Source organism: Pristis pectinata, chromosome 38 (genome assembly GCF_009764475.1).
Source record: "Pristis pectinata isolate sPriPec2 chromosome 38, sPriPec2.1.pri, whole genome shotgun sequence".
In the NCBI taxonomy this organism is placed as follows: domain Eukaryota; kingdom Metazoa; phylum Chordata; class Chondrichthyes; order Rhinopristiformes; family Pristidae; genus Pristis; species Pristis pectinata.
In genome coordinates, this window is record NC_067441.1 from 1770042 (window position 1) to 1782379 (window position 12338).

General features: G+C 48.6%; 1 protein-coding gene across 1 annotated transcript in view; it reads left to right on the forward strand.

Moving 5' to 3' along the window:
- Positions 1-12338, forward strand: part of mark2b (MAP/microtubule affinity-regulating kinase 2b) — a 127006-nt gene that overhangs the window by 70104 nt on the left and 44564 nt on the right. The window contains exon 3 of the mRNA XM_052044939.1: positions 132-185. Within this exon, the coding sequence (XP_051900899.1) occupies positions 132-185 (54 nt within the window). The remainder of the gene's footprint in view (positions 1-131; positions 186-12338) is intronic.

The following is a 12338-nucleotide window of genomic DNA, read 5'->3' on the forward strand; positions in this document are numbered from 1 at the left end:
TCCCCTTCAGCTGAGCAACTGAGCTCGGAAGGGATGGTGCTGGGCAAGGAGGGAGTCCCGATGTGTGTACTGGGTTAGTGAGAGGATGGCTGATCTGAAGCTGACAGTATTTATTCTCCTTTCCTTTTTAGGTTGCTGTAAAAATAATTGACAAGACCCAGCTGAACTCCTCCAGTCTGCAGAAGGTAAGTACTGAGCCCTTGGCTCTTGGTGAACCACCCAGTGGTGGGCGGTCTTGCGGGGGGTTGTTGTGTGGCCCCATCCCATGCTGTTTAATCACGGTGCGGCCTCTGAGGATGTGCATCCACTACGATGGGACACCTGTGTATTCAAGAAGGAGACCATGAGTTCTGCCCTCACATATGTTACCACTCCAGATTGCCCCCCCCCACCCCGCAGTTTCCTCCTCACTCCATCAGTGAGTCCACAGGCAAGCGGGGACCCCCTGTCAGAGGACATGCCAGCTGACTTTGGCAGAGTTTGCCAGCTGTGTGCCCGCCCATCTGACGTGGCTTCCACCCCCCTCTCCCCTCGTACCCTGACTGTGAGTTCAGTTGCTTGTCAGACCTCCTGCTCCAGTGCTTAGTGTTGCCATAGGAACGGGCTGCTTTGTTGTCTGAGGCTTTGGCTTCGCAGAATATTCCTAATCCCACGAGACTCGCTGCGTTGCTTGAGCCAGAGCCTTGCCGAAGTGAAAGGGGCCGTCTGCGTTCCCAAGCCTGGATGCCGTGTTCCGACAGAGTTGCCCAGAGAGCAGTCTGTTCCACAGCTCTGCCCAGGGGAGCAACAAGCTGGGTTAGCCGTATTGAGCAAACAGTTCCCATAGAAGGGCATCTTGACTGAAGGAAAACCTTGCAGCAAATCATACAACTGCTCATCTAGTCTCTCCCTCCTTCTGATGCAGTGATTCTGTGCCTCGTACTAATGATAAAATAAGCCCCATCTCCCCATAGGATCAGCTACGACTGTACTTTAAGACCCCTCATCTAAAAGCAGTTTACAGAAGATGCTGGAGCCTGAGTTCCTCCAGCTTTCTGTGTGCTGCACCCGATTGTTTATTCTGGAATCCTGCTGTGCAGCTAGTTGGCTGCCATGTTAAGGCACCTTCAGAAGTATTTAAATGGCCATGTAATGTCTTGGAAGATGCTCTGGATGGTGGAAGGTGCCGCAGACCAGCAAGCTGCCTCACCGAAATGTGTGCCTCCACCTTTACCTGTACATTGCTGCTGTTCATGGCTGCATTGAGCCGGGTCGTGTGACATTGAGAGCTGACGGGAGCAGTCCGGTTCCCTTGACCCTCTCAGCCACAGCTGATGCCCTTAACCCAGCCACGGGTCAGCACTCTCCGTGGCTCTCCCTCATTGTTTCCCTGGAGGTCCCCCCTCTTGTAGGGGGTGAATGCGGAAGGTTCACTCTCCACTGGATGAGAGGCATCTGTCCCTGTCCTCCCCTACACAAAAGGAGTATGGTGAGGATCAACATTCCTCATTTGTAAGACGCCAGAGGCTGCAGATGCAGGAATCTGGAGCAAATAAGATGCTGGAGGGACTCAGTGGGTCGGGCAGAATCTGTGGAGGGAAATGGACAGTCGATATTTCAGCTCGAGGCCCTTCACCTGGACTCAGTTCCCTCCACAGATGCTGCCTGACCTGCTGAATTCCTCCAGCATCTTTGTTTTTATTTTAATTTCTCATTAGTGCTGCACCTTAACACTAAAATAGTCTGAAGTGCATCATGTGTCAACGAAGCAAAGAGCTGCAGATGCTGGAAATCTGAAATAAAAGCAGAAAATGCTGAAAATACCCAAAAGGTCAGGCAGCTCCTCTGGGGAAAGAAACAGTTGATGTTTCCCATCTGAGCGTTCTCCAACCCTGGAAACGTTCAATCTGTTTTCCCTTTCTGCCGATGCTGCCTGAGTCGCTGGTGTGTCCAACATTCTGTGTTGGTGTCAAAGCAATGTTTGGGACGTTGAGAACAGTGACCCTAAGTTTGGTAGTTTCAATGAGCATCTGAAGGAGGGAAGAATGAGTGGGGGAGAGGTTCACAGGGAGGGGTTTCCAAAGCTTGGACCATCAGGCACAGCTGTCAGTGGTGTGGTGGAGAATTCGAAAGGAGTTAACACCAAAGGTGCCCTGAGATGTCTGGGGAAGGTTAGAGAGAAATTAAAAATAGCTTAGGAAATTAGATTGAGGTTTTTTTAAGTTTGGATGACTGATGGGTAATCTTATTGAAACATGATCGTAAGGGGGCTTGACAGAGTAGTATCGAGATGTTTCCACTGGTGGGGGCCTCTCACATGAGAAGATATAGTTAGGGAGGGAGCGGTCAGTTAAAACTAAGGTGTGTAGGAATTGTTTCTTGGGGGGGGGGGGAAGAAGAAGGTGAATCTCTGGAATTCTCTGCCTCAGAGGGTTGTGGAGGCTGGATCACCAGGGGGATTTAAAAGTGGGGTTGGGGTGGGTCTGACTGACAGTGGTGACACAGGTAGACAGGGTGGTGATGAAGGTGTTCGGCACGCTTGCCTTTATCGGTCGAGGCATTGAGTACAGGAGTTGGGATATCATGCTACAACTGTACAAGACATTGGTGAGACTGCACCTGGAGTATTGTGTATGGTTCTGGTCACCCAGCTGTAGGAAGGGTGTCATTTAAGCTGGAGAGGGTGCAGAAAAGATTCACAAGATTGTTATTGGGACTGGAGGGGTTATAGGGAGAGGTTGGACAGGCTGGGACTTTCTTCCCCAGAGTGAAGGAGGCTGAGGGGTGACCTTAGAGAGGTTTATAAAACCATAAGGGGCATCAATAAGGTGAATAGTTAGACTTTTTCCCAGGGTACAAGAGTTTAAAACTCGGCTTAGATTTAAGGTGAGGGGGAAAGATTTAAAATGGATGGAGGGGCAAGTTTTTCAGAGAGGTGGTGGGTGTGTGAAACGAGCTGCCAGAGGAAGTGGTAGAGGTGGGTACAATTACGATGTTTAAAATACATTTAGACAGGTACGTGGATACGAAGGATTTAGAGGGATATGGGCCAAACAATGGCAAATGGGACTAACTTGAAGAGACATCTTGGTCGGCATGGACAAGTTGGGCTGACGGGCCTGTTTCTGTGCTGTATAACTCTGATGCTAAAGAGGAGGGAGATAATTTTTTTTCGAAAGATTGTTGAATTGCAGGCTCTGGGGAGCTGGCACAGAAGAGGAGATGAGGCCTGGGCCAGATCAGCCGTGATCATATTGAATGGTTAGACAGGCTTGAGGGGCCGAGTGGCCTACTATTACATAGTCTTGATGGTGAGTAATTTGAAAGCAAAACTGGCCAGTTTTGCATTCGTGGCCTTGGGAAGTTGGTGATCTCAGAGGTGTTGAGCACTAGGTGTGAGTTGAAGTGAGACTCCAGCCCAGATGAAGGGTCTCCACCCGAAACGTCGACTGTCCACAGATGCTGCCTCCCAGCTCCAGAGACTCCGGTTCGATCCCGACCTCCGGCGCTGTGTGTGTGTGGAGTCTGCACATTCTCCATGTAACCGCGTGGATTTCCCCCGGGTGCTCCAGTCCCCTCCCACGTCCCAACGACGTGCAGGGGTCGGTGGGTTAATCAGCCCCTTAGTGTGTGGGTAAGGGGTAGATTCTTGGGAGGGGGGGTGATCTGAATGTGAGGAAAAGTAAAATGGAATTACTCTGAAATGGGTGCTTGGTCGGCACAGACTCAATGGGCTGAAGGGCTGTATGACACTGATCTATGAGACTGCAACACCTTTGCAGTGATTTTTCCAGCTGCTTATTTCAGCTTTGGGATTTTCTTTCCTGCTGCTGTTGCCTGTGTCGTAAATGAATGCCTGTTAACCGGGGCCTGTCATAAGCCTTCCCGTCGTTTGTCCTCTGCCTGGTAATTACTTAGCCTGCATTCAGACAAGTGGAGACATGAAGGAGTTAGCTGCTGTCTGTAACAGTTGGTTAATGCTGTAAACTCTAGCAGGTTACCACAGCAACCCTGCAATAAGGCCCACTCATCTGCTGAGTTCACAGCTCAGTGGTAATGCTACTTTGTCAGGACCTGCTTTCATTCTTAAAGGGGGACGTGTATCGTGTGGATCGGCCCCACGGTCCCACACAGGGAGGCTGCTCATTCTGCCCTGTGGTCCTTGTTCAGCTGTGAAGCAGTGGGTAACGTTCTTGCCCCACGGGTCAGAAGGGAATGGGTCTGAGCCTCGTTCCCTGGACACGAGGGCAGATTCTGGGCTTGGCGTCAGTGTGGCACTGCCCCAGAGGCAAAGTGTGGTGGTGTGCTTTCCCCCTCTGTACTCCACTGGGAATGTTGGCTTGGAAGGACGCAAGTGTGTGTGTGTGTTCTTCACTGCACTATGAATTCAAGCTTCAGTGGGTGATGGGGATGGAGTGGATTGTTGAGTTTGTGTGCAAGTACAATGAAAAACTTGCAGCAACATCACGGGCACGTAGGTACAGACAACATATGGAACATGAAGAGCAAAACAGAGACTGTGCAAAACAAGACGTCAGTGTAAAGCAAAACAATCAGAGACAACTCCATGACAGTGCAAGAGGTGGTCCGTAGTGTTCTGTTGCTGAAGTAGGGTTAGGGTTGTGCAGGTTGGTTCAAGAACCGAATGGTTGAAGGGAAGTCGCTGTTCCTGAACTGGTGGTGTGGGGACTTCAGGCTTCTGTACCTCCTGCCGATGGGAGCTGCGAGAGGATGGCACGGCCCGGATGGTGGGGATCAAGAAGAGCAGCAGGAAGAGCATGAGACAAGTATGGGTGCAAGTGGCCATTAAGCGCACCCCATCATGGGGCTCCAGGCAGACCCATCCACTAAAACCTGCCAAGTCCATATCTCTGCCTGATCTGAGCTGCGATTGTTGGTGGTGGGTCATGAGTTTGTGTCAGATCAGTGGCCACAGCACGGAAGGTGGTGATTTGGCCCATGGACTCCTCCAACGTTGTGCAGGACAGGACCCACTGCCTCTTTGCCTGTCTGTGTACTTGGGTTGTTCTGCGAGTTGTTCCCCCCCCCACCCCCCCCCCCCCCCCCCCCCCCCCCCCCCCCCCCCCCCCCCCCCCCCCCCCCCCCCCCCCCCCCCCCCCCCCCCCCCCCCCCCCCCGAGCGAGTTGTGGGTCTCAAACCAGGTGGCAAAGACGTGGGATTTTTAGGTACAAACAAGAGGCTGGAGGAACTCGGCGGGTCAGGCAGTATCTGTGGACGGAGATGGACAGTCAATGTTTCAGGTCTGAACAAAGGGTCTCAGTCTGAAACGTCGACTGTCCATTTCCCTCTCCAGCTGTTGTCTGATCCACTGAGTTCCTCCAGCAGTTTGTTGCTGCAGGTTCAGTATCTGCAGTCTCCTGTAACTCCATCCAACACATTCACATTGGATGGCTGAATGAGGAACTCCATGTACACATGGAGGCACAGTGGCATAGCTGGTAGAGTCACTGCCTCAACTCCAGGGACTTCGGTTCAATCTGGTGCTGCCTGTGTGGAGTTTGCACGTTCTCTCTGTGACCGTGTGGGTTTCCCCCGGGTGCTCCGGTTTCCTCCCACATTCCAACCACATACAGAGTTGGTGGGTTAGTTGTCCCTAGTGTGTAGGTGAGTGGTAGAATCTGGGGGAAATTGATGAGAATGTGGGGGAATAAAAATTTAATTAGTGTATGATTAGTTTAAATGGATGCTTGATGTGTGAAGGTTCTGTTTCCATGCTATATGGCTCAAAGGGGCTGGGCAAATGCTTGTAATGCTGACAAGTGAGCTTTGTACCGCAGCTGAGTAGTCAGCAAATCAAAGGTCCTCAATCAATCATGAAGTATTTAGTCAAAGGGAGTTTATTGTCATATGCACAAGTACATATGTACAAGATATTAAGAGGCATAGATCAAGTGGACAGTCAAAGACTTTTCCCCAGAGCGACAATGGCTAACACGAGGGGGCATGAGGTTAAGTTGATTGGAGGAGGATATAAAGGGGATGCCGGGGCAAGTTTTTTTTTACACAGAGTGGTGGGTGCGTGGAACGCACTGCTGGCAGAGGTTGTGGGGGCAGACACATTAGGGCTATTTAAGAGACTCTTAGATAGGCACATGAATGATAGAGAAATGGAGGGCTATGTGGGAGGGAAGGGTTAGATAGATCTTAGAGCAGGATAAAATGTTGGCACAACATTGTGGGCCGAAGGGCCAGTACTGTGCTGTAATGTTCTATGTACATGTATGCCACAGGTGCAATGAAAAATTTACCTTTAAAATTTTAAGACTAGGCCCATAAACTTTTGAAAAGTAGGGAAATGGAGTGCAGTGGGGGACATTGTGTACTCAAGTCTACAGCCTCCAGCCAGTGAAAAGGAGCAGCTGTTGGCTGTCGGATTTACACTGAATCCCGCACTGTCTCTGGAACCTGCTGGAAACTTTCTGAGATTCCAGTGCAGAATATTGGACACACATTTATTTTCCATGCAAGGCAGCAAGTTTCATTAATTAAACTGGAAGAGGACAAGGAGCTAACCTCTGACCACGGTGTGGTCTGACGAGCCAATCGAACAGATTGGCTGTTGGGTATCTGAAGGGTTGGCATGTTGACGGGCTGATGTCCAGGCCTGAGTGCACCACATCCGGTCGGATTCTGATCCAACATGGTGGGACAGCCGCCTCCAAACATCCTGTGATCTACCTTCCCCGACAGTGGGGAATGTGGTAAATGGAAGCGGCAATTCAACCTGTTGCCTTAAGTTTCGGACTTTGGGGGGTTTGCTTCTCTTTCCATCTACTAGGGTGGTCGTGTTAATGGGCAAGAATTGCTGACTGTTGTAAGACATGCACTCTTGTCTCACTCGAACTAAGGAGTTCTTGAGAAACTGTAGTGAATTTTGAAGTAAACAGAGGGGGTACCAGAGAAATTACTTGGATTTATACTTAACAGCAGAGAAACAGGCCCACAGTGTCCATGCTGTCTGTCTACACTAATCTCATTTACCTGGGTTAGGTCCAAAGCTTTCTATGCCTTGGTGATTCACGTACTTGTCTAGATGTTGCTTAAATGCTGTGAGAATATCTTGCATTTCCTCACCCCAAATATCTGCTAACCTGTTTGCAATCTCCTGAAACTGCTGATTGTCACGAGAACCACACCCTCACTTTTATAGCCTGCACAACTTCATACTTCCTCTTGTCAGATCATCTCTAAGGGGGTGCCTCAATGTACTTCCATTTTTGCACATTTCCTTCAATAATTTTATCTTCGTCAAAGTTGAAGTAAAGGCCAACTCTGATTTGTTGGAGCATCAGGACAACCTTGAGGGGTTGAAAATGGCCTCTTCCTGCTCCCCAGGTTCATGCGAGTTGTAGTTGCAGAGCTGCCACTACTTTTGCGATAGGCATTCCTGGGGTGAGTGTCATCTTATCAGCGGGGCAGTGCTGGGGGATCTGGGCCATGTTTGATATCACTGTCATAGAGTCATACAACACGGAAACAGGCCCTTCAGCCCAACTGGTCCATGCTGACCAAGATTCCCACCTAAGGTAGTCCCATGTTTGGCCCATATCCCTCTAAACCTTTCCTATCCATGTACCTTTTGCCGATGTACCAAGTGCCTTTTGTTGTTAATGTACCCGCCTCAACCACTTCCACTGGCAGCTCATTCCATATACTCACCACCCTCTGGGTGAAAAAATTGCCTCTCAGGTTCCTATTAAATCTCTCCCCTCTCACTTTAAACCTGTGCCCTCTAGTTCTTGATTCCCCAACCCTGGGAAAAAGACTGTGGGCATTCACCCTATCTATGCCCCTTATGATCTTATACACCTCTATAAGATCACCCCTACACTCCAATGAATAAAGTCCCAATCTGCTCAACCTCTCTCCATAACCTCAGTCCCTCGAGTCCTGACAACATCATAAATCTCCTCTGCACCCTTTCCAGCTTAATGGCATCTTTGCTATAGCAGGGTGACCAAAACTGAACACAATACTCCAGATGCGTGGTAGTGGATAAGATTCAGCAGCCTGCCTTTCGAAGAACTACTGGGGCATTCTCCCTGGTTTCAATTCAGTATTTATCCATCACTCAAAATCACTCATGGAAAAACAAATTAGTCACTTAACTCGCTTGTTATTGGTGCATCCTGTACAAGTCTATCATGTTAAACTGTACCTCAAAGATCAACAAACAATCTGCTGGAGGATCACAGTGGGTTGAGCAGCATCTGCGGAGGGGTGGGAATTGTGAACGTTTCGCGTCGAAAGCCTGCATCAGGACTCTGACATCGAAACTGATGCAGGGTTTCAACCCGAAACGTCGACAATTCCTTCCGTCCCACAGATGTTGCTCAACCCACTGAGTTCCTCTGGCAGATTTTGTTGCGCCAGCTTCCAGTATGTAGTCTCTTGTGTCTCCACTGTACTTCAAAGACAACTCATGGCTGTGAAGTTCAAAACACTGGATATTCTTGGCAGTACAGTCTCTAAGCTATTCGGATTGAATTATAAACTATTTCCCTGGCTGCCATCTGTTACCCTCTTTGACTAGAGCAGCTCCTGAATTTTTGGGATGCACTTGTGCATCTGACATGCACTCGTACACATGCTCACCCTGTGATTATCTTCCTCTTGGCGTTTGGCCCAGCTTTCTAATTGCCAACGCCCTTGCTGTCAGTTCACCAATGTTATAGATGGGACGTACCTCTTGCGTGGCTCTGAGAAGAAGCAGCAGTCCTTGCTTAGTCATTTGGTTTAATTGTCTTGTTTGGCCAATCTATCGTCTTAAAATAGCCGAGGGCTTTGTTGATGTGGGACTTGCTGTGTCAACGTGCAGAGTCACAAAGTCGTACAGCACGGAAGCAGGCCCTTCGGCCCAACACGCCTACGCAGACCAAGATGCCGAACTGAGCTAGTCCCATTTTCCTGCCCTTATTCCTCTAAACCTTTCCCTTTTCTCGTTACCACCATCGCGGAGGAGGTACAGGAGCCCGATGAAGGGTCTCGGCCTGAAACGTCGACTTCATTTCCCTTCATAGATGCTGCCTGACCTGCTGAGTTCCTCAGCACCTTGTGTTGTTCCAGATTTCCAACACTTACAGTCTCTCTTGTGTCTCAGGTACAGGAACCTGAAGACCCACACTCAACAATTCAGTAACAGCTTCTCCCCCTCCGCTATCAGATTTCTGAACGGTCCATGAACGCTACTTCGTTATTCCTTTTTTTACACTATTTATTTATTTCTGTAATTTATAGTAATTTTATGTCTTTACACTGCACTGCTGCTGCAAAACAACACATTTCACGACATATAAGTCAGTGATGATAAACCTGATTTGGATTCTATCCATGTCCCTGTCCAAGTGCCTTTGAAATGTTAAACATAAAACATATATGGAACATCACAGTACAATACAGGCCCTTCAGCCCACGATGTTGTGCCAACATTTTATCCTGCTCTCAGATCTATCTAATCCTTTCCTCCCACATAGCCCTCCATTTTTCTATCGTTCATGTGGCTATCTAAGAGTCTCTTAAATGTCCCTAATGTATCTGCCGCCACCACCTCTGCTGGCAGTGCATTCCGTGCACCCACCACTCTGTGTAAAAAAAAAACTTGCTTCTTGCATCCCCCTTATACCTTCCTCCAATCACCTTAAAATTATGCTCCTTGCGTGAGCTATTTTCGCCCTGGGAAAAAGTCTCTGACTGTCCACTCGAACTATGCCTCTTATCTTGTACAACTCTATCAAGTCACCTCTCATCCTCCTCCTCTCCAAGGAGAAAAGCCCTAGCTCGCTCAACCTATCCTCATAAGACATGCTCTCTAATCCAGGCAGCATCCTGGTAAATCTCCTCTGCACCCTCTCTAAAGCTTCCACATCCTTCCTATAATGAGGCGACCAGAGCTGAACTCAATACTCCAAGTGTGGTCTAACCAGAGTTCTGTAGAACTGCAACATTACCTGGCAGCTCTTGAACTCAATACCCTGACTAATGAAGGCCAACACATCACAGGCCGCCTTAATAACCCTATCAACCTGTGCGGCAACCTTGAGGGATCAATGGAATGGACCCTAAGATCCCTGTGTTCCTCCACTGTTAAGAGTCCTGCCATTAACCTTGTATTCTGCCTTCAAATTCGATCTCCCCAAGGTGTCACTTCATACTTTTCCAGGTTGAACTCCATCTGCCATTTCTCAGCCCAGCTCTACATCCTATCAATGCCTTGTAACCTAAAGCAACCTTCTACACTATCCACAACACCACTAACCTTCGTTAATGTAATGAGGTTAATGTACCTACCTCAACCACTTCTGCAGGCAGCTCTTGCACCCTCTGTGTGGTGGGGATATGAATGAGCTGCCAGAAGTGGAAGATCAGGAGCTCATCTTTATCGTGTAAGAGGTCTGTTCAAGAGTCTGTTATCAATGTCTTATAACATAAGACTAAAGGAACAAGCCCAATTCTCATTGGAAGTTGACATGGGATCACTGATGGACTGAGGTTTCAGCTTTGGAAGGCAGCCCCTCCCCTGTTGGAAGTGGGCGAGGTGGGGAGCTGCATTCCGAGCTCAGGGACGTTGCTTTTGGTCCTTTCGTGAAGAGGTCCCGGGTAACAGTGGGAGAGGGAGTTCCTGCACCCCAGCAGGACTGGATTTTCCTGACGCGAGACTGAAACCTGAGCCAGCGACGTTTGCCAGGAGCAAACCGAGAGGCTCTGCTGTGCAGCGTGGAAAGTCTGAGCTGAGCGCTGGCTGAGTGTTATCCCGAAGGATATGTCAAGTTTCACTCACCAAACAAAATTGGCCCCAGGGAAGATTGAAGCCTGTCTTGGGTTTCAAAATGAATTGACCTGAATAAAGAATGAGTTTACATTTACACAGTGCTCCTAGAACACAAGGGCAGTCAAGGTTATAATGAGGTGGTCACTTTGGGCGATGACGTTGCACGCGCAATGTTGTAATGCCTAGAATCCTCCTTGGTGCTGTTCGCTGAGGGCCACACATCATCTCAGGTTGTCTGTGGCTGCGCAATTTATTACATTCATCCGAGGATGCAGGCAGCTTCTGAGCTTAACATTGCATTGGGGAGAAGGTTCCACTGGCAATGGGGTGCCAACCGCTCCAACCTCCAGCAGCGTGGACTCCCTCCCTACCCTGTCCTTCAGGTAGTCTGCTTCCCAGGGATGCTGCCTCCATAGTGCATCCTGTGCAGTAACTCAGTCACTGACCTGATCCCTTTAGAAACTCCAAATACAAAAGCTGGAGAGAACACACACCACCAAGCTCAAGGACAGCTTCTGTCCTGCTGTTGTCAGACTCTTGAACGGACCTCTAGTATGATGAAGATGAACTCTTGATCTCCCAGTCTACTCTGTTGTGGCCCTTGAATTTATTTGTCTACCTGCACTGCACTTTCTGTGTGACTGTAAGGCTATATACTGCATTCTGTTTTCCTTTTAACTGCCTTGATCTAGTTAGGTATGGAATGATCTCTCTGAACGGCACACTAATAAAAGCTTTTTACTGTATCTCAGTACACGTGACAATAATAAACCAATACCACAGCCCAATTTTTAGTCACCCCAGGTTTTGGACTTGAATCCACAAAACCATGTGCGTCTCATTATCCTTTCAGGCGAAGTTTAATCAAATGCCTCTTAGTTGGTTCTTTGCGTGCAGGGTTTGCCATTGTTGATGGAGTCTGTCCCCGTGAGAAAGGAAGAACAGAAGCCACAGGAGCTTTGTCTTCACAACTTGTAGCCTTGTGCAGATTTTGGTTCCTGGGTTGTTCAGGCATCGCTTCTACCCTGTACTCGATCTGTGTGGAGATGCAGTGAAGCAAATGCGCTCACCTACGGTCAAGGTTTCCTGATTTATAGTTGGTTGCCTCCTTTTTGTCATTATCTCCCTCGTATTGGTTTGTCTTTCCCCTCCCTGGACTCTGGCATAAATACATTTCAACTCTGGCTAATTATTTGGTTTAAGCTGTTTAACAATCATTTCCACTTCCTGCCACAGTTTGTTTGCGAGAATGCATTCGTGCATTTCCTTGAAATACAGTGAGCCAGGAATTGCTCAGAATGCTTACTGTCTTGTGTTCATTCACAGCTTCAAGGCCAGTAACATTCTTTAATGTAGTAATTTCTGTGCTGGGACATTTGCTACTTCCTGTATAAAAATTTCCTTGTTTAATTGGTAAGCACACCTGTCGGTCAAGGCCAGGATGTGCACAGATCTGTGGAGAGCTGCACTCGTAGAGATTGGGAGTAATTGCTTGAGATTGATTTGTGAGGACATTTTACTGACAACAAAAGGGAAGTTCACCACTCCAAAGCTCTGTAGTGGAAACAGA